General features: G+C 28.0%; 1 protein-coding gene across 14 annotated transcripts in view; it reads left to right on the top strand.

Annotated features, from left to right (window-relative positions):
* The window catches only part of Stacl (SH3 and cysteine-rich domain-containing protein), a 300,394-nt gene that overhangs the window by 225,606 nt on the left and 49,671 nt on the right, over positions 1 to 25,117 (top strand). For 13 of the 14 annotated variants that reach the window (XM_089228331.1, XM_089228330.1, XM_089228333.1 and 10 more), the window contains 2 exons: positions 13,953 to 14,119; positions 18,571 to 18,615. In XM_089228331.1, coding sequence (XP_089084457.1) covers positions 13,953 to 14,119; positions 18,571 to 18,615 — 212 coding nt within the window. The remainder of the gene's footprint in view (positions 1 to 13,952; positions 14,120 to 18,570; positions 18,616 to 25,117) is intronic. The other variant, XM_089228324.1, reaches the window with a different exon arrangement.

Raw genomic sequence — 25,117 nt, 5'->3', positions numbered from 1 at the left:
TGTTCATCGCATCGTGTATGTGAGTAAATGCGGGTATTTAAATTTATCTTTAATCCGTAAAAAAAATTGAAACGATGGAATCATCGGAAAATACATGCGTTTTTGTCAATGTGATGCAACGACGAGGGACGGATTAGAACGTCGAAGTTTTGAGAGATTGGATAAGCCGGCTAAGCTATTTATTTTTTTCATTCGTTTTAAAATAAACTCTTTTGCAGAATTTGGTAAATTATGAAGAGATGGAAGTGTTGAGAAAATAATTGGTGCATGCTACTTAAAAATATTTATCTCAAATTGTATGTCATTTGAATCCATGACTCTGCCATATAAATTTTGTATATTTAATAATAAAATAAATTATCGTGCTATGAATTACTCAGAAGTTTAAGCGTATGTACATATTAAGAAGATTACGTGTGTAACTATAACATAGTGAGTGCGAATCATGAACTCTTGAGAGGCATGAACATCTGCAACCAATGCACTGTACGGTACAGTCTGTACCCGTGTATTTGTTTGTGTTGACCGTCGTGTGTTTAGAGTAGTATATACTATATATATATATAAGGTACTAATATTAATAATAATAAATCAACAAATTTGGGATGATAATAATATAAAATGGACTGTATTATGATATTTCCTCACACGACATAACAATATAACATGAATTGAATTTATAAATTATAAATAATAATAATCACATATGCATTTAGGGGTGTAGGCGCACATCTACTATATAATATGAATATTGGACCAATCACTTATCATCCGAAAATAATAATAATAAAATAATAAGACCGTAATTATAATGATACAATAAACGCCACAAAGGCCATAATACAAAAATATTGATATAATGTCGAAACAACGTATCTATACAAATAATATTGTGATAATATGGAATATTGATAAAAACCGCGTATCAAGTATTATGATACAGCGTTATCAGATATTGTCGACCGCTCGACCACCCATATGACTTCATATTATAAATGTATAACGAAGACCACCCCATTTTATTGTCTCGTTCAGGTTCCGCGACCCACATGCTGATATGGCTGCCCGAATGTCCGATGCAATTTTGGTAACCGATTGAATCGCATCCGCGCACGATCACTATTGACTCGCTCGTTGCTCCTTACGTGCACCCGCGTGCACGTTTTAACGCTCGTTGCACCTACGGAATGAAAACCACATGCCACCAACGATAACTAAATTGAACTTAATAGCGATTTTATTGTGCGGCAATGCGGTTCGTAAATATATTACGTATACATATACCGCGGCAACGGCGACAACAATAATAGGTTGACACAATTTTGGTTGCACGACGACAAAATTGACAGATGACGACTGAATACTACTAAGATATGACGTAATGTACTACTGACCCGAGGCGGAGGACCTTTGTTTCGGCAGTGGGAGCCGGTTCTACACGGTACTGGAGCGGGAAGTGGGGTTCTTTTCTAAAAGATTTTGTGCTCTATCGGCGGAGATCCATGGCCAAATAACGGGACTAGGTAAATTGAGTCCGAGATAAGTTTGGTACATTTTGAAAGCGGTAAATTGAGTCCCGGGGAAAAATAGGTAGTAGGTAAGTTGAGTCCCGGAAAAAATAAGGCAGTAGGTAATTTGAGTCCCATGGAAAAACGATTTATATGCATTTAAAATTTAAAAATGTGCACTATAAAATTTTTATTTGTGATTTGTGGACATTCATTGACTGCATGTATATGATTTTGAAAATGCATGTTGCTATGTTCAAAATCATATACATCATGCAGTCAATGAATCGTTAGTAAATCAGAAATACAAATTTTATAGTGATGGATATTTTTAAAATTTTAAATGCATATAGATCGTTTTTCCATGGGACTCAAATTACCTACTACCAGTATTAGCTGATTTTTCTCCGGGACTCAATTTACCGAGTTATGGTAATTTGGGACTCAATTTACCAACCCCGCAAATAACTATTGTCACTGCATGATAGAGTCGCTACCGAACAGGTTGTATATATTTATGCAAGCTCAAGTAATAGACACTCTTTTCAGCCAAAAAAATTAATTAATTAACTTTGATCACAAAATTGTTTTGGAATTTATCTTACTCGCGTGACCATATTGTAGGGATACAAAGTTCATGAAATTTAGAATAGGGGTTAAAATAATTGTGTTCATCAATGTAGAAATCATTAATCAGATGTGTATATACTACATCCAATCATTTGTATTTACGTTGGTTAAAATTAAAAATTACATGTTTGCCAGGATTCTAGAAAGCCATTTATACTGCTTTCAGATTTTCAAATTTTCAGATTCATAATTATTTGATACGGAAATGAAAGGGCACTGGCATATCCACGTGGTCGTACCATATTATGATCTAATTATCTAGTCGTTTATTGAATGCAATTTTTTTCAAAAATAAACAGTTAATACCAACAATAGCAAAATTATCACAATTATTTAGTGTTTTTGTCCACATTTCGCTGATTATAATACAAAACTATTGATTCAAAATATCAATTTCATCAATCAATAATTTAATTGTTTAATTATCAAAAGATTTTAAATATAAATATCCGTAGTATTATAGAAATTTAAAATATTTATTTTTATTACATATTATTATATTGTAGTATTAAATTCAATATGAGGTCGTGTACCTCCTGACTATATATCCTTTACAAAACAGCAGGGACCCGTTCTATGCGTAAAATATATATTATGTGTGACGCGATTCAGAAAAAACATCGTTTCGTTGGCCTATAATAATGTTTGAATTTAGTGCAAACTAGCATATAGCATATATACAGGGTGATTCTTTTATCAAACAACACTCATTATTTCAAAAACTATTGAATTTTTTCAAATTTTTTTTTTCAACATTTTGGAACCATCTTGCTCTAGAACTATATATTTTTTAAATATTTTCACCCTTATATTTATCAGGTTAACCATTATCAACTTTTGATTTTCAAATGACAACCTATACTTAAAATTTGATAAACTAAAAAGGCTATTTTTTCAATGAATTTTCACGTTTAAATTTTCATTTTTCGTCAATCCGTTTACAAGATATAGCCTCCCAAAGTTGGGTGGTTTTGGGTGGTGTTTGTGTGTTATAGGTGTATGTTAGGTGGTATTTACACACAAACATAATATAAGTGTTGTTTGATAAAAGAATCACCCTGTATATATGAAATCAACCAACACTGTCTACTCGTTTTGGGTAAAAGCAATAAATCGTTAAATATAATATACCCTTAGGATACACAAAAATATAAACACCATTGCGACAGCAAGAATATTACCAGGTGTTAAAAAGACACTCGAGTGAGTTTGTCCCTACACGTGTGGATTTATCCGACCGGAGAAAACTTCTTGTTGGTACGAGTCTGCTATGTGCACTCCAGTGGCAACGGCGGTTTTCTATTATTTTTTCCCCTTCTTCCTCTCCCAATACCTATTTTGGTTATCAATTTCTCATTGTGTCTCAGTACTCGTGAGAACAATAATATATGTTTATTGAAAAGATATTCGTACAACACAATAATATTCTATTAGCTTTAGCTGTCACAGTCGCATTGTATATATTTAGAAGCACACATCGTGGTTTACCATCTTTTTGTTAAAGTTCATATGCTTCACTATGAACTGCTTTTTCGACTTTTTATCCTGACTACAATAAAATGTTGTGAAACTTGTACAAATCTAAGATAGTCTATAGAGTATATCGTACCTATCACCTATGCAATATATATAACAAACTTAACGGGTTTTCGACAGTTTTAAATATTATTTTTTATTCATAACATACAATGTTTGTCATTCTCCAATCTACATGTTATTATTTTCTCAAACTTAAATAAAAAAGTTATTTTTTCGTTGTTAGGCTACTGATAAATTGACCCGGTTTGATTACATAAAAATCCGTCAGCGGTGAGTCGTAACGAAATACTCACTAAATTTCACGGAGGCCAAAAATGTAGTAATGGAATAAAGAAGCTGAAAATTTAACGATTGCTCTTTTTTCTTTTTAATTAAATTTTTCTAGTCTTGATGGATTTTATTTTGGCATCTAGTGGACGTCTTTTATATATATTATTATAAGTACATAAAGGTCGTTTATAGTTGGATGGTAGACAGAATAGTCTCATTCTGTCGTCATCATTTATCTCTTTCCGTATATCTTTCTTTCTCTCACTCTCTCTTTCTTTTTGTACGCTTTATCGTACTTATAGCCTCTTGAAGTCCATATAAAGCATTCCGTTGTAATCTTCTAAAGCCCAACTCTCAGTTATTTATGAAAAACTTATAGTTATACGTGATATATAGGCAGGTATAAATGCGGCACGCGCCCGCTCATTTTCTACGATTTTGAAGGTGTCGAGCGCGTGAGACGGCCTAACTATACTAACCTAATAACCTAATATACCGAGCAGTTACCGTTACATAACATAATGTTTGTTTAATTGATTTACGGTTATTGTTACTTATTTTGTTTGCAAATCAGTAAATAGAAGGACCTATTAACTACTTATTTTTCGTTATTAAAGATATAGTCCGCCTCGTGATTATTGGTGAGGAATATTAGATGGTACATGATGAAACTGAGTATGATACATCGATTACAGACCATGATTATATTATATTATAATGGATACTATATTATTTTCTTTGGGCTGTACGCATAGGAAATTGAACGCTCGGCCAACAATACAACATAGCAAGATGGCGTAAACCTACTTCACAAGATATACGACGCCGATACTATACATATTAATATTATCACGTCACTCATCATTTAGTTTTTAATATTTTTTTGTCGAGCATTTATTCTGCCATTTATAGTGCAATATAAATCTCAACGACAAACATCATACCTATACTGTACAGCAATTGTCTTCTAAATTGATATGTTATTGTTTAAGAATTACCAGCTACATAAACAGTATCTAATATTTACCGAAAATTTAGTGGCAACGTTCCAATAGGGCGTGCATAATAAATACTCTAAAGAAAAATTGTTTTGATATTTTTAACGAATAATCCATTCCAGTGGATTTAACGAAATAAAAACTCTTAAATTTTGTTGTCACATTGAAACCGTGTCAACTTTCAACATTGACGGTGGAATTGGAAATATTGTCTAAATAAGTGGATGCACACAACTAATTTATTTTATTTCGAAAACAAATAAATGTCAGCCGATAAATTATTAAACAGCTATACAGACATTTCATTAATACATAGGTATATATATATATTTATTTTTATTAAAACCCTACAGAATAATAATACACCTGAAGCATTCTGTGGTGAATATTGGTTATATGATATTATGGTATTGATGTATGATATAAATATAAATACAATGCATGATATTTTTAATTAACTATTAATGATCGGCTTAACTTTTACTGCATAAAAGTAGAAACTCAAAAGAATAATATTGTTGTAACTTGTAAGGCTAATATATAATGCGCGTAGGCACCTTTATTGTTCTGGCAGAAATTTAAAACAATTTTTAACTAAATTATAAACTTCAATGTTTTTAATAATTTTTAATTATTAATAGATGCTCATATTATGATAAGTGATAACATTAAATTTGATTATTTTAATACCAATAATTACACACTTGAGTAACGATTTGGATTCAATAAACCTATATATTATTTTACATCGAACAAAGAGTGTTTTAATTGTATACAATTGTTTTGATTTCGTAATCGGAAAATATATCATTAATCTTTATTTAATTGAGCGATAATTTATGTGCTAACATTTCTGTGTAATTATTATAACACTGGTAGTAATACTATTCCTCGTTTCCGCAGACTTTACACGCGTTAATTAGTGATTTAATATGAAACATACACACTAGTTTCCTTTTCCGAAATGCATCTTATTATAGTGTCTAACAAACGTATAAACCTCAGATAGAATAATTAACTAAATAGTTAAATTTTAAATTATAAATAATTGAATATATATTTTTGTAAATAATACTTTTAAACTAATGACCATAGTTGCCAAAGACATTTAGATCAAATTAATAACTTTCCATTGTATCAATACATATAATATATTATATAATTACTGTATAAATAAGTGTAACTAATGGCCTTTGTTGTCGATGTAAATATGCTCAATAACAAAAAAAAACTATAAAATATAAATTACTCAAATCTATAAATAATAAAATTATCTCTTTGGAGAAAAATAAATCAACATTCTACAATTCAAGATCTTATTTTGTTATATTTAATTAATTCATACCTAATGGATGAATTTTTCATTTTTTTTTTTTTTTTAATACTATCGAGATATATTTTTAAATAAAAAAGTAAATAAAATGTTCGAAATAATTTATAAATAAGCAATATAAAAGAAATAATTATAAAAGACATGGGTTTAATGCATATATTATACATGTGCCATTCTGTTCGTAATACACGTAATTTATGTAGTTATTCGATTTCAAATATTGTGTATCACTTTTTCTATGTTTGTAAGGTTTATATAATGTAATTAATGTAGAAATATATTATTTTTTTAATAGAAGACAACTCATTTAACATAAGAATTTTAACTATATACAATAAATTGACGGTAAACTTTAACTATATTATTTCGTTACAAAACTTCTATGCAAGTTTCAACAATTCATCTAGGGGCTTAATCTAATTTTCAGCAACTTACTCTTAGCTCTCGAGAATGTCATCTTATTTATAATGAATATTTAACATGATAAAATATAGTGCATTGTACTTCACTTTTATACAATAAGATCGTAGTCATTTACATTTTATTATAAGAATTATATAATAAATCATCTAGTTTAAAACTAGCAGAGTTAAATTTTCAAATATAAAAATACAGCAGAATAATATTCTCATTTCGCATAAACTGTTAGCGTTAAACGTTAAACCAGTTTTTATTATAGTTTTTGAGTAAATTATCGAATGTTTTTGGTGTCATAATTGTTGGAAAAGTTCTTTTATAATTAATTGAAAGCATTAGGTTAATTATGGTCTCATTACTAGTGATAATTTTACGTGCGAGGTCTATACATATATAATATTTTAAAAACGGTTACATGGTTATAGTAAGTACACCCTGAACTCAAAAACACAAGTAAATAATTTGATTTTTTTTATGTATAATAATATGTTTTATGATAGGTTAAGTTATTGACGTTCTGTAATATAAACTCCCGAGCAAATCATTTAAGTAAATTATTAAAAAATCATCAACAACTAAAAATTTTATAAATCAACACAATTTATAAATGTGTTTTATTTAATTTATCATTTATTCCCTTTTGAATAATTTGATATTTTTAAACAGCCATTATTAAAATATTATGAATTAATGAGTCCCCGAAATGTCATGCTCAAGTGAAGGCAACATAATTACCAACGTCAAATATGAAAAAAAGTTGATACCGTTCAGTTGTAGGTATACCAAGTTATAAAGGATATCACTGAAATGGATGATGTTAAATTAGAATTCAATGATAAATATATCATTGTTTACAAAAAAACAATTTTGAACGGAGGCAGTTTGTCAGTCAGTCTACATATATGAAAATATTTTTAAATTGCAAAAAAAAATAACCATCATTGCGCATTACTTTAATTTATTTATTTTAATACTTATTTATTATCTTTAATCTTTTCTTGATAGATATTATGTAAGTTGCCTAATGTTTATTTTAGATGAAAAAAATACTTTATTTAGATAAATAGCCAAAAATATCTTTGATAATTTTATAATTTTGACTGTCGTGTTTTTCCCGACGCTTTTGAAAACTCATAAGAATTTTTAATTTGAAATCTCTAAAGTACATTATTTTAAAATCAGTAAATTCATATCGAGCATTTAGAATCTAAAATTTAATAAAACATATTTTAATATCGTAACACTGTATAAATTGTGTTTTCTACCAAAAAATGACAATATTTCTATACAACCAAATATTATTTATTTGTGGATTTGAGAAATAATAGTATAATAACATTTATACAACTGATGTTAACAATAAGTAACATAAAATTAAGCGTTGTAAAAAAAATAATATACTAGAAAGTATTTTTTCAGATTTTTCGGTTTTATTTTTAAACAACTATATAACAATTCTAAATTACTCAGTTTAATTATTAAATATACATCGTTATACATTTATGAATACAGCTATTTATTATAAGTATAAAAGTCTATGCAAGGGATGCGTGCATATAATAAGTCTCAAATAACGTCTAATGTTAATGTAATTATTTTGTTTTGTTGATGTTTTAGTGGATAAATAATATATTTTACAAGAATTAATAATATTCACTTATTTTATTCGTGTCATTCTTTGTAACTTTGTTAATAAAACATATATACTAAAATAATATAGTTATTTTGCGGAAAAAATAGATAAATAAATTCTAATTTAAGTATAAATGAAAAGATCTGAGTTAATCAGAGTAAATCTTATATTTCTATAAAAATTGTTATTTTATTGTCTTGTATGCATTGTTCTGATACCACAATTTTGTTCAATAATATTCTGACAATTAAGCTGTACCGTAGTATTTTTGATACATTTCCCCAATATAAATTTAAAATCATATATATAATGCTGGTATTATATAATATTTGAGGTTACGTCATGTTATCAAATGTACGTTTAGTGGATAACGAACCCCATCTCGTTTATATTATGACGTGAGTGTAAACAAATACATTGAATGATTAATAAAAAAAAAATATCATAAAATTTAATAATAATCAAGCTCATACACATATTGTAACTTTTAACATTTTTTAAAATCTGTTATAATGCATTCTACTAATAATGCACTATTTCTATTATAGGCACGTCAACAATTTACATCATTATTAATTCAATTTAATTCTACTTTATAGGCAGAATATTATTATTATTATTCATTACATCTCTAAAATGTTGCAGTTATATAAAATTTTTATTAACAATTAATAGGAAAACATTTTGATCATCATATCATATAACTACCAGTTGCATATTGCTTAGATACTTTTTATTTATAGATTATTCAAGTTGTTCAAAACTTTAAAGATCATTTTAATTTTCAACTATTTTACCATTTTCCATATGTAGTACTAATGTCTCATCTAAACTTTGTTTTTTATGACTTCTCTGAAAATGCTTAGTCATTTATGATTGTTAAGCGTTATTTTTTTTCACATGGTATTTTTTTCTGTTTTCGCCGAACCGGAAGAAGTAAAACATTGGCTGTGGTAGAATCGAAAAAAAACTTTTATTGTGCGGACCGCACAAAAACAACCGATGTCGAAAAGTTACGGTTTCTCCTGGCCAAGAGAAACACACGCACACATATAACCAAGTGAATCTTTAAATGGAGCCCATCCGTTTGTATGACATCAATTCCAAAGAGTACGACGTATTAAAAAAATTATATGTACTCACATATTACTCTTGAAAGAAAGAAAATCGTATTAAAAACATATTGTGAGTACTAACTTGTACAAAAATAGATGTCAATACAGTGTATTATGTAATTTTTTAACAAAACGGAATCGTCGCCTTTTATTTTTAAGGCGCGTCCACATACTCGTAGTATACAAACATGAAATACAGCACAGGCATATTCATCGCATACACGCGAAAAACAGACATAATATGGACGTGTTTATAAATAGTACACACAACGCTCACACGGATATTTCATGATTGCAATAACAACGGTACATCAAGGATATTAATTATGACGACTATTGGACGAGATATTTAATGTTTGTACTGTTAGGCGTTTATATATTTACTGTTATTTATTTACTGTTTGCATATTGGTAATACTTACAAAAAAAATTTTAAATAATATTATCAGTGTCACTTTGTCGTTGTGTAGTGCACAGTGTAGTTTGTGGTGTTGCATTTTTTTCGAAGAGATGGATTTCACAGACCATCAAATTATAAACCTAATAAATGAATACCAAAAATATCCAGTTTTGTGGGATCCTAATGATAAATTTCATAAATTAAATAATAACAAAAAAAAATGAACTCAGTTTTGAATTACTATCGCCGAGAGCGCCAGAAAGTAAATTCAAAAACTTCCGAAATGGGTGCCAATGAAGTTTACACATCCACGTGGTTCGCCTACAATGCCTTGCTATTTTTACACACCAAGTATTAACCCAGGGCAACTAAAAATACAATTGAAGTAAGTTACATTGATAATTTAATTACCTAACCAAAAAATCAGTTTTTTTTTCGTGGGTACTTGAAACTTTTATAGATATCTTAAATCTTAATATTATATATATACCTATATTATTTTATTATTATATATATTGTTTTCAATATATTTTGAATGTTGTAATTATAATTATAATATACCTATATATGCCATTATACAATCGTCAATATGGTCTATAAACAACTACAGCCATTTATTTGGCATACATAGTATTTAATTTAGAACAAAATAAGGTAGATTAATGTATTTATTATGAATAATATTTTAAAGTTGTCAAATTATAAAAAAAATTAAAGTTTTTGTTAAATCATTGTTTTAAAATTGATCCAGCCATGTCACTCTATCATTTGTGTACAAGTATTTTGCGAATTCGTCCCTAAATGACTGACTGGTTTCAGAAAATGTTCGATCCATTCTTTGTAATGGTAGTAAAGATGATGGCTGGCCTTTTCTTCTCCGATTTCCTGGTGTTGTTTTCCTATCTTGCTTGTGGTTAAATATTCCATTTAGTGTGTATATATTAGTAGATGTAGATTTTTTCATAAAAAATTATGCATATAGCAACGTGTTAAAACTACTTTCTTAGCTTTATCAGGTTATAATAGCAATGGTTTTCTTAATACTCTAAATTTTGCCGACAAAATGCCAAGCACATTTTCAACAACGCGTCGAGCTCGGGAAAGTCAATAGTTGAACACCTTTTTTTCTGAACCTTTTCCGTGAACTTCAAGATAGGGTTTCATTATCGCGTAGTCCAAATGCAGCATCCGCAACAGACAGTTAGGCAGAGGCTTATTTCTTCCAGGTAATGGTTGTGGATTTGATATGCCAAGTTCACATTTTTTAAATTTTTCATATAGGATACTATTCTTAAACACGCCTCCATCTGAGATCCTTCCCTGACACCTAACATCAACAAACAAAAAGTTGTAGTCTGTATCCACTAATGCAAATAGTACGATACTAATACTAAAAGTGCTCTTGTAATTAAAGTACACGCTTCCAGAATTTATAGGAGCTTGAATTGTAACGTGTTTGCCATCCATTGATCATATAAGCAGTTCAAATAGTTCCATTGATTAAAAAATCGTTTTGATACATTTAACCACTCCTCTGGTATCTGGTACATACGATATTTTAAATAATGCAGATAACAAAATAATCACTATATCACGTATGACAGATTAATAAATAATAATCTATAATTTAATATTAATATTTTTTGCCAATTAAATTAAAAAATGATTTATTTTATTGTATTCGATATTAAATAGGTACATAAAAAAATATTCGGAAAGTACAATGCACATATGAAAAAATACATTAACACATAAAAAATATTTTCGAATCTTGGAAATAAAAACCTCAAAGCTTAGTAATGGGGCCTAGAAGTGCATGCACTAAAACTATTAAAATGTGCACGACAATATTTACTTTAAATCATTAAAATATGTGCGAAATACACATTTTTTTTTTTTTGTTAAATTGTTTATTAGTATAAATAAAATAATACAATTTGTACGTATAAAAAAAATGTTTAGAATTTATTAAATATTATATATTTTTATATTTATTTTATTTTAATTATAAAATATACGACCAATTAAAATAGGTTCTAAAATATTATAAATGTATTTTAATTTTTAGTCAGCTGCAGAAGACTCATCTGAAGATCTACAATATGAAAACACTAACGTGAATAAGCATATACACAAGCAATACAAAAGTCCTCAAGGAGATATAAATGTGATTGACGTGATTGAAAAAACAACAGAAATTATTCAAAATTAAGTAAACCCAAGTAAACGGCCTAAAAGCAAGGTATTTGTATCTCCCAAAAAAACAATTTTTAAAAAAGAAATCTTCATCGGATTTCCATAAATTGGATGCAGCTTGGAATACACTGCAGTATTTTTAAAAAAAATAAAAAAATTAAAGATCGATTTGAAGCATTTGGTCAATACATCGCAGAGAAATTAAGACAGATGTACTCGGACACATGCATACACGTCAAAAATGCAATAAACGACATAATATATGAAGCAGAATTAGGGAATTATCGGTCATTTCATCAGCGACAATCTAATTTGAACTTTCCGTCATGGATATCAACTTTATAAAACTCTGCTCACTCGTCTCCAAGTTAATTAATTTCTCAGTCATCTCCAGGTTTTTATATTTCTCAGCCATCGCCAGGTTCTTATACTTCAGAACCAATACTATCTACTTTACCTCTATTATCTGAGTCAACAATGTATAACTTAGTAGATCATCTTGGACCAAATACAAATCCTATATAAAATGAAATTGATTTTCACAACCTCCTACAAACACACCAACACAAAAATATGTATACGATTTATTATACTAAAAGATTTAATTGGCTAAACTTAAATCAGTTAAAGCTAGAAAAGCCATTTTTTTGTTTTATAATTTAAGCTTGTTTTGTTTTTAATTAAAAGTATCTAAATTTTTTTTTATCTTACTAAAAACTGAAAATGTATTTTAATTTGTTTAATTTGTAATATCATAATGATTTTTTAGTACTTGTTAATCTTATCAATACAAATAGTTATTCAAACATTTATTAAACATTATAATATACGAATGTATAATATATTAATATTATATACTTTACCTGTATATATTCACTTAATACTTCAATGAGAGCTTCACAGACTTGTGGATTAATATTTGAAATAACTTGTTTCGAAAATTTAAACAAGTAAGCAAGACTGTGAAATGAATCACCTGCGGTCAAGTATCGTAAAGTGACGATGAGATTTTCATTTGCAGGTAGAGCTTTTCTAAAATGCGAATCACTTTTTGCGATCTTGGGTCCAATTAATTTAAGTTGCATTTTTAAAATCACTATTGTTCATTCGACAGAAATTTGAAAAATGAACAGCTTCGTTTATTCTTAAATCATTTAACAAATCTGTCCAACTATAACGTACGTTGTTTTTAAAAATATCACTGACGTAAAACTGGCGATTTTTTTTTAATCTTTGGTTTTTTTTTTTTTTTAAGTACGAGTATACTATTCATAACAATGTACGCGACACTAGCAATAATAATTTTGAAAAAAGCACAATCACTCTGCATTAATACCGAAACTGAACTATGGGTTCACAATCTTTATTTTATCATTCATGGACAATAGTAAAATCAAAAACATCAAACACTATGTGTACGATGAACGTTTGTGGAGTATGTAATGTTTACAATCATCACATATGATTTAAGTGCGTGTGCTGTATTTCATGTTTGCGTACTATGTGGACGCATCTTTACTCATTTAATGTTTCCATATTATACGCAAACACTGTTGGTTTCTTGTATATGACGATAACGATTTCAGAGCTGAAGTAAATATATACCGATCTTTGACACCTATATGCTTTTCTATTTTACACTGTTAGTAGGTAGGAGTTACACCTTCGTGTTGCGCTTGTGCTCATCGTATAAAATAATTCCTACCACATAAAATATGTATACATAATTGATAAATATGGACGTGACCCAAATTCAACATAATCCAATTTAAAATAAGTTTTATGATCGATGATTGAAAAAAAAAATAACAAAAATGATTATTGCGGACCATAAACTCCATAACCTTAATATCATATTTTATATTTCATATTTTGTCAAATACTAATCAAGTTTAATGTTTGAATATATTTAGAAAGATCTGTTCGCATCCAAGCTAGAAGCGACCGAGTCGAACGCACGAGATAGAAAACTATCGTCGTCGTCCAGTGGCAGCATGAAATCCAAATGGTTAAAGGCCATCAAGAGCCTGAAGACCACTAGTGGGCCGACCAACAACAATACGACGCAAAAGGATGAAAAGTGAGTGATTTTATAATAATTTATATTATAATTATACATGTATAATAGATATCCATGTAATATAATACTGAACTAAAGTTTTTATTTGACCAAATAATAGTAGGCACGTCTTAGATTTCTATAACATTATAATATATAAATATCTACATTATATTTTATCATAACGATTATTAAATTATTTCATTTTTTTCTCTATTGATTCGTATTTTTATAAGAAATAATAATGTATATTAGTGTTGAATATTACATTTTATTTACTATTTTACCATATTTTACAATAATACATGTTATATTCTCAATTTAACGTAGCTAACAGGAAAAATGTAACATATTGTACAAAAGTAGGATCATAAAATACCAATTAACAATCTCATCGGTCAGTTAAAATATTTTATATTTATTATTATTATTATTACTAAAATTATAGTAGAATTTTATGTTTAACATTTGCAGGTACATGTTCAGACAACATTTATTATACCTAGCTTATTAGACACTAAGTCACAAACTTTATTATATATATAAATAGCTATAATACGATAGCGATACATATGTGTATCCAATTAAAACACTACACTCATTTTTTTAATACATTTTTTGTGATTTTTGAAAAACAGTAATTGTTATACAGTGAAGTATTACACTTCATATTTTGTATAAATAAAATCTAAATTTTAGTTGTTATATTGTTTTTAGATTTACTTAATTTTTATTATTCTTATTTTTTTTAAATTAAAACTATATAAAAGCACAAAACAACTTGAATTTTTCTGCATATCGCAAAAATACATTGAATCATTATAGTTACATATATTTTTTCTGATCACTGCTGTTCCCAATGTAACAAATATAGTGCGAAAAATTCTTATATATCATAAATTCGGTTTATTGCGTCTTGTAAAATTGGTTTAAAAAAAAAAAAGTGCAATTTGTTTATTTGTTAATGTTTGGTTGCTATTCCAACTGTACCGAAAAATCGTTAAAAAAATCTTTAAAATATTCACTGTAATCCAATATCAATTAATCGTTATTATTGTATTTTTTTTTTATATCCGTGGCAACTTTAACGGTAGTAAAAAAATGTTTTTCCGACCCAAAACCATAGTATAATATAACAAGTAAGGTAAAAATAAAAATTATGAATTCTTATATAAATTAAAAATTTACTTACAGTTAGTGTAGTTATTTAAATATGAACCACCCCATCGTATAAATGTCGAATCGCTATTATTTGTATATAACAATGATGTATACATTATGTGATATAACACTGTATAGAGTATATTTTATGTATACATAGGACTGATGAGATTGGTCGTCTAGATAGATTAACGTTTAGTCAGATAAGTAGTCGATCGTGTAGCCTACGGCGGCTAATGAGCTTACAACTCGAATTCATATGCATACAATAATTACTTAGGAATTTTATCACGCAAGCATAATAATCAGATTTCTATATACGCCATATGAACTTAAGTGGATAATACTGCGAACATAATATAACTACGGAAACAAAGCGATAATGATACAGCGTTACAAATGATGTAAGTTACATATTATTATATTACACAGTGTTAATAAGAGAAAACCATTTTTATTTTTATCGATATACTCCCACGGAAACGGACATTTCTCCAGCCCCCCCAACACCAATAATGTTTATCAAAACATAACTTAAGGTTTGTAAGTCGTTTGTAAAGTTTTGTAAAAACAAAATTTTCGTTTGTAAAGAAAACCGAAAAAAGTTATGACCATTTCAGGATGGGGGGGCTGGAGAAATGGGTGAAAACCACGGGATTTGGAAAAACCAAACTTTTTTCGGCTCAGTCGTTTGTAAGTCGTTTGTAAAGTTCTGTAAAAACAAAATTTTCGTTTGTAATAATTGTTGCCGTTTCGGATTGTATACCATTGTTTTAAAATCTAAAACAAAAGTTTATCTCGACGAACCGTTGTCAAAATACACTTAGGTATCACTTATAGTATGATTGAGTCAATCAATCGATCTCTGCAGTAGTACATGTAGTAATACTGATCATAAAACCTAACCTATTTTAATCGTATTGTGACTACTTATGGTTAAAGCTATGACGTCTCCGTTTTAATACACCACGCCTATAGACATGGGTGGATAGGCCATTTTTGGCCTACCGGAAAATTTTAAAAAGAGGCCTCCACATGAAAAAAATTTAATAATATATGATATTAAAGGGCCCCATTACCGAAATGCGAAGGGGGGCCCACCGGGAAATGCCCGGTTGCCCGGTAGGCCTATGCGGCTATAGAGTATAGAGTATATGTATATTGTATAGCTGTTATAATCTATTCCTTTGCTAGGTATCTGTAATACGTTGAGTCTAAAAACATTTTTTTCTATATCAAGATGAAACTGTATCAGTCTGTTATATCACATATAGGTACTATTGAAATAGATATAATTCTGTTCACGCGTATAATTTTGTACTGCTTTAACACCAGCTGTCACACATGCGCACACGCGTCGTGCTAAGAGTTCTCGAGAAATCGAGGCGATTTGTGAACATGTATTTTTATTAACTTTGCAATTACATTTAATTCCACTAGTAAAATTCATATCATTTTTAGTATCACTTTTCACTAAAAAAAACTGATAATCATATGATCAAATATACAAATTTATAGTTAATACATTTAATTAAGTATATAATACAAAAAAAAAAGGTGTGAACAAAATTAAAGCTAGGTAATTAAATTACCGACAATGTAATACTTCAAACTTACGATTGAACAAAAATTATTGCATCTATTTTCATAATTATTTGAATCTGTTATAGTTATTTTATTTGTTTCCAGTAAACGTATATTATACACATATTAGTTCACATTTTTTTTTTACCTACAAAAAAATAAGCGAGATGTCATTAGGAAAATAAAGAATTTGATTACATAAAATATTTTAAAATATAAAACGTATTATAATGTTTTATAAGATAATCACAGTAGTTTAATCAAACATGCTTACCCCATTTTCTCTATACCTATAAATTTATTCAAATTTTATACTTGTAATATAAAAATATACGTATGGGCCATCATTATGTTATATAGATTTATTTTTAAATATTATTTTCAAGTACTTAGATATTTTAATAATTTAATGAATTCTTTGCTATGAGTTATCAACTAGTAGATTTTTTAAATATATTGAGTCATCTAAAAAGATAAATTGAATGAATAACTTCTGATCTAGTAATATTTATATACTAAATTTATTTATTAATTGTGAAAATTGTCAGAGTATAATAACTACCAGATTAAGTACTACATTTATTTTATATTTTATGTAAAACCATTATTAATTTACTATACATTTTCTTAGTAGGTACATAAAAATTAATGTCTTGAAAGCTATACTTGTTTAAATTTTGATTATTTTTTTCTACGAATTGGTTAGTTCTTATTAAAAAAAAAATGTATTAACAGAAGACCAGCCTTAATAGAATAATATTTAAGTGTATTCTTTATTAAATAATAAATTAAGGGGGGTGATAACGGTTGATACATCACTCTGTATTAATCATGGTTAATTTTAATGTGGTTTATTACCATAATAATATTAATTTTGTTTAATATATTAATTTCAGTAACGATTTCAATAAAATATTCTCTAAAATCCTATTTTTTTTTTTTAAATAAATTTGCTCGTAAAAAAATAATCATCCCTCGAGAGCACGGGAAACTAAAATTTAAAACCCTGTCATAAAATGTCATTAATTATCATTTCTGTATTCATATGAAAAGATGTAGTGTCTTGCATAAAGTAAATGAATAACATCCTTAGTTAATATCGGTCAATTGGTAAAAAATAAAAATTAACAATTGCATTTTATTAAATTACTTTATTACAGATGTTTTTTTATTTTTTTTTATAACAATCATTCGAATAAAATATAGTATCAATTTTTCATAAAGCCCACACTGATTTGTATTTGATTTGTAAGGAATGATATTATATAGGTATACTTTGGTTGAAATAATATATATTTGAATAAAACAATATATTGTCGTAATATGATTTTTATAAAAAAAAAATAATAATGCAAACAATTTCCCTGAATGCATATTACACCATTCTTTTGGTAAATTCAAAGAATTGTATGTTAAAAATGTAATAGCTATGTAGCTATAAATAAATAGAAAGTATTTTTTTAATATTTTATACTTTATGCGAAATGTCAAGTATACTGTTTTCCGATATACGTAGTTATTTTTATGTGAATATGAATTCGAGTTGTAGCTTAATTATCCAACTTAGTATCATTATTTAATATATTGTATATTAATTTAGTTGTTTTTTATTCAGCTTTACTAACATAATGTTTTGTGTGTTTTTTCATTTTTTGTTTGGCTGTTTGATGTGTGCTCTCGCCAAATAAAAAAAAAATTATTATACTTATACCTCGGTAAAAAAAAAGGAAACACCAAATGTACCACGCGGTATCGACCATAATTGCAATGAGGTAATTGTTTTATTATTATTGTTAGTATTTTATACTTTAATTATTATTATGCTCACATGTACATTACAGGATATTATATTGAATTCATATAATATTTATGAGGTACTGACCGACCGGTCAATAACAACAACAATAATAATGGGTATTTCCTATTCTTTAAGCTTTTGTACTTTTTTTATTGTGTCGTTGATGGAAACCAAAAAATACATTACGAAGGTCGTAGGCAATTTTTGTTCCATGGTATTTTACGGTGTATAAAAACACGAGCGAAAAGTTTATAATTCAAAAACGAAACAAAATATTTCGGATCGATCAGTGATCACACATTGCTTTTTGAGGTCTCGGTCATTATTTATGTATGTATACTATTGATATTCACGTCCTGGTGTGGACGTTATACTTAACGATTTTCCCTCGAGACGCTCCTTGTCTTGGATATATAATATTATAGTAACATAAACAACCCACAAAGTTGAAAATATATTAATAGCCCTAGCCAAATTCAATAAAAAAAACATTTTTACAGGGCGTTTTTTTTTATTTTTCCTGTCTTATAATACATAACAAGACAAAAATATAGATCATGTTTAGCAGTTTCATAATATTATCGTTAATGTTAAAATTTAAGTAAAATTACTATAAATAATTATATATATATATATATATATAAACATTCACTCATCGATCGTGTAAGATAAAAAATTTACATTTCGTTTACATCTTAGTCCCTAGTACTATTTAATTAGAAATTAGGGTTTACCAGTAGTGATCATTGTGCGATGGAACGCCTATGAAGACGTGAGTGAGTTCACCATACGGCGAATTGGTACGTGGCGCGCTCGAACACCTCTAGTTACCTAACCTAACCTTACCACCTAACCATATGGGGACGAGGTGGCCGAGTGGTCTAACGCGTCGGCTGTGGCTCAGCCGGACCGGGTTCGATCCTCGACCATCGGGCGGCATTTTTCTCCGGACACCGTGACTTGCCCGGAGAAAAATGCCGCCATCCCCCACTCCGGGGCATGACAGAAACCTACGGGCTTACCAATAGAAATTCTGCCAAACAGGCGTCCGAACTAGAACTTCGGGCCTACTCCCGGACATAGCGCCATACGAAAAAAAAAAACCTAGTACCATTGGACAAAAGAGATGCGTAATTGTAGCGATGACATTTAGTATCGGAAATATCTGAATAATGAATGTCCAAACTGAACTTAATCTGTGCTGTTGTTGACAAAATGTCAACGTCAACAAAGAATTTATATAGGTACACGTTTTTCCACGTATTTGAAATTTAATATTTATTATAAAATAATATCATTCGCCGGGTTTGGTCATAATTACTGTTTCAACGAAGGTCAGAATTCTTTGGGACTATCAAATAATATAATATGTATAATTTGTATTATAAATATATATTAAGCCATTGTAGTTCAGTGCATTCTTTTAGAATTTTTTTTCTGCACGCTTTTTTCTTTATTATTTCTTTGCGAAGTATTTAATATTTCAATATTATATTTTTTCGTAGAGATGTAGTATTACTCAAAATCTATTCATTGAATATCATAATAATATGTCATCCAATATCATATAGGCAAAAAAAAACTGGTTTGAATACTTTAAATAATTTTTTATAGATTTTGACTTTATTATTAAATTAATATTTACCTAATTATTTCTGTAGTATAAATATACAAATCAATATTTTCGGACATCTGAGGTAGGTAAATTCAATTTTTGATGCATAAGTAAGTACATACAACATACTTTTGAAAAATCAACAGTATCTGTTCTATAAGGTTTTTGATATTAGAAAATTCTAGTTAAGATCAAGCGAAACCAGTCGAACAAAATTGTATATATTGTTATTTATGTCTCAATAACACGCTTTACCGATAATCAGTATAGGAACGACTCGATGACTTACTTTGTGGACATTAATATTCAAATCAGATTCTTTGGTACCCCGTGATTACTTACTGCATCCGCAGAATGTATAGGTTTCCCGCCTTCCCTGATGGATTTATTAGAAAGTAGAAATTATGGAACTAAAGTATATATTAATGTACGTGCATTATGTATCTACACTTAAGTATTATACATCAATTTAATATACCTATTACATACCTGCTTCTATACTTGTATGTATAATGTATTATATAATATGTTATATGCTTATGTATAATGTGAAATGAATATTTTTATATGATATTTAAATGTCAGTTTAAAAAAAACGGATCAATGATTTCTGTGACATTAAGCGTAAAGATGTCATATATCATTCGGTGGCAATATCACTTAGTCCAACCCGGGATAAATAAATAATTCAGTCGCGCAATATATTATATTAATTCATACTTACATATATGAACGTGGGATATAACGTATGAGTAACCAACGGCAATACCTTTTGCCTCCCTTTTGGCTTGCTGCAGCAGATTGATGTGAAGGAAAACGCATTCTGACACGGCAAAAGGAAAATTACAACATAATATGTACATAATATTATATATTTAGGATAAGGCATTATAATGTATATCTAAGGGGACGCTTTAAAGTTTACCATTTCGCTCAACAATACTCACATTTATATAGTATAAAGTTATTTTTTTAAATTTTCAAATAAATATATTATAAAAAATATGATAATCCTAAATAATAATCTATATTGTTTGAAATAAGATTATATTATATAAAATATGGATAAATAATATAAAATATTTCTTAATTATAATACCAAGAAATTGTTGTATAATAGTTTATATGATATAATGAATACATAATAAATAATAAGATAACAGTATTTGTGGATTTTAGTGACCTATGTAAAAACTATATAATTGTGGCCTATAAAGATAACTCAATTATTATTTTACAATATTATATAACCAGGATTTTGAAAATGTATCGATTATGATTAACGTTTCACTTAACGAAAGACTAAAAGCATACAGTAAGTTTGTGATCGGTTAGAACCTCTTTTAATATATATATTTTTTTTTCATTAAGACAAAATATTTTGTGTTTTGTACCTAGGACATAAAAGTGTGTTTATGTAACATATTGTTTAGAAATATAGATTAAAATCACCCAGCTGTAGTTAAATTTTTTTCAACCGAATGACACGCTGACCTTCAATATAATAAACAAAGAGTGTCATTATTGACTGAGCTTCATAACTTTTTGTGTATATTATTATCTTTTTATGTATTCCATCATAAGCTACACACACACACACACACATATATATATATGTGTATTTTCATTGAGATTTTTTTCAAATTTTGATTTCCTGATTTTGTTATTCTATGCATTAACGCCGAATAGTTTTGGTAAAATTCTGACAGAATCAAAAGTAATTTATTTCGTTCTGGTAGTGGCGATAACCTATTATACGATTTCGGCCGAACTTTGACTTTATGAATATGAAATACATCATTATAATACGCGAATCGTTATGACACGGATATAAAGCGTACGCAAGTATAGATGTATGTATATTTGTGTACAATAGTAAAGAGTACCACACAAAACACTACCCATAAATATAGGACATACACATACAGCCTACTGTAAACAATCTTACAAATACGAAATAATGATCTCCGCTTCTTTCATTATAACCCTGTTGGTAAATTTGCTAACGAAATATGTCTAACCTAAATTCAGTTCTAAATGAACATTATTGTCGAAACAACTAAACTTAAATCACCTTTCGTTTAGCCCCAATTGTATGGTAGGTATACAATAATATTATATCTGTACATACAGCCTCAAAGTTTTAACTCAAATTCATTAATAATTTAAATACTTTACTGGTAAGTTCTGATCATCCATAAAATTATTTTGGCAAGACGTATACAATTTAAAAAAAAAGTTAATCTACTGAATTTATTCAGTTATATAAAAAATCTTTCTAATTAAAAATTAAACAAACATACTCGTACATTTAAAACATCAAATACACAGCATTTGAAATTTGTCACGTTTCATTTGTGTGGGTATTTGAAGTCAACAAAAAAAAGTCAACATATATTGTACTATATTATACAAGTAAATAATTATAAATGCATATCTCTGTATAGTATTACATTAAAAAAACCTGTTACATTTATTTTAAAAACCCGTGGTATAAATTGTGATAAACATGATGTTTTTATATTTTTAATTAGATAGTTGGATACATATTAATATATTCTATATTCTATTACTAAAATATGATAATTATTCTCAAACTTACAGTTTAATATATATGTAGATAATTAAAGTAGAGTTGATTATTAGAAGTATAGATATGTATGACCTTAAGTAATATAATATACGTATGTAACAGCAATATATAAAACGCTTTTTTAATTTTTAATTTAAACAGTCAACATGGTAATACGCATACATTTCAGATGTATTTGAAAATTAATAGGCATTTATGTTGGTCGACTTTTTAACTAAAACTGTTTCTTTTTCCGGTAAATAGTAAATATATTACTACTGAAAGTTTTTCCATCTGTCAATGGCTTCTATCCACTTTCTCTTCAAGATTAATCACCCCACGTAGTACTACATGGCTGAATTTTCTAGAAACTATGTGTTTACTTCAAACCAATTTAAAATGTTGGCTGGGTTTTATTTTTATTTCCAGAAAATCAAATTGTAGAAGCCATTAGTTACATTGTAAACATCTAAATTATGTATTTACACAATATCCAAATCAGAACACTCTACACGTCATATTAAGGTAACCACTAACCATATTATAATTACAGTCTTAAAAATTAATCATATAGCTACAATGCTACATCTGAGTGTTACTACCGGGTTATTTCTCTTCTGATATCTCCAGGTCTTTGTATAATATATTACACGCATACGCTTATTGTAAATACCATTGCAAACTGTGCATATTCTATTATATGTTTTAAAAAATATATTACTACGATACTATATATTTTATTTGTTTTGGTCAAAATGTATTGGTTACACAGTACCTAATTATAATATAATTTAATATTTGTTCATACTTGAGATTATGAACATGATATTTATTGAATATGCTTTTATGATTTTCTTATTAACAGTTTCTTTTCTTTTTTTAATTTGGGATCGTTTCTCTGGGAAGTCTATCAGTGAAAATTTATCCCAAAAACAATTTGACCTTTTCGGTTGACAAATTATTTTTAGATTATAACTGTCGATAAATCGTGTAATTGATTAAAATTTATTGCTTACCCAATTTCGATGGATTGTTTTAATTTAAGAACTCGTGAAAACCTTGATATAGTACTTTAATAAACGAGAATATCAACTAATGAAATATTGACAAATGATTTTTTTTTTTTTTAAATGTTATAAAATCTATATTATTTGTTACAATAAAAATATAGACTGAAAGTAACAAATATAACATGTTAAAATATTCTAATGAAGGAGTTCAACTATTGATGACACTTTCTATATGATGACTTAATTATTGTAAAACTTTTTTTGTTTAATTTTTTATATAACGAACACGACACCGCTTGCGCTTTAATCATCAAGTGTCTTAGGGTATTAACATGTATGGTGGTAGTGGTAGGATTTAGATAGTTATGGAATCTTTTACAGAAACATTTATATTCATAATTTATAGTTTTAAGTTTTAGGACTCAATGAAAAAAAAAACATTTGTTATTAAAATATTTCACAAAATGTAATAGTTTTAAAAAAATTTTATTGAACATTTTGAATAAGAACTACCTATATTTTTTTTAATATCTTATATATAATATTATCATTTTTTTTTAATGCAACATATATTATTCGTAATCCTATTGGTTGTAGTATATTTTATGTTATATTGTAGGTAGGTAGGTATACCTCACATTCAATTGATTTAGTTCTACATCTAAAAATTATTAATTAACATAAATCATCGAGTAGGGTCATCTCATACTATATATTATTGAAACATACGAAACCTTAGGATGTTTTAAAAACTACATTGTTTTAATATTAAATCATAAAATAATAAAAAACTCATTCAAAGACTTCCAATAAAAAAATAACAATAATTATATTGTCTAAGACCCCACCACGCGCCTTTGCAGCACGTCGTCCGGTCTTCACACGTATTTTGCAGTTTATTTTCGCCCTACGGTCGTAGAGTGGTGGAGATTTTCTCCGATCGTAACCGTCACTTGAATCCACAACCCGTACCTTTCATCCTACTTGACCTTGATCGGAAAATTCGGAATAACAACCGTTGCCACCCTTCACACGACCTGCAGATGTTACAGTAAGCGTGGCGATATTTGCACCGTTTCTCTACCACTAGTTTCCACCACACCTGTTCCACTATCGTTAAGTCCCTGGACAATCGACGTATATGTTTTTTTTAGCTCTTAGTTTTTATATGTACATAGTTATATATATATATATGTATGTATGTATATTTTGAAATTAATATATGCATTCATGCGTATTCTATCTTACTGAAATCGACTGCATAATAAATACATGATAA

The sequence above is a fragment of the Diuraphis noxia genome, unplaced genomic scaffold (genome assembly GCF_037042655.1).
Source record: "Diuraphis noxia isolate RWA-SAM2 unplaced genomic scaffold, SU_Dnox_SAM2 contig0005, whole genome shotgun sequence".
NCBI classification, from domain to species: Eukaryota; Metazoa; Arthropoda; class Insecta; order Hemiptera; family Aphididae; genus Diuraphis; species Diuraphis noxia.
This window is presented reverse-complemented; position numbering and strand designations above follow the sequence as displayed.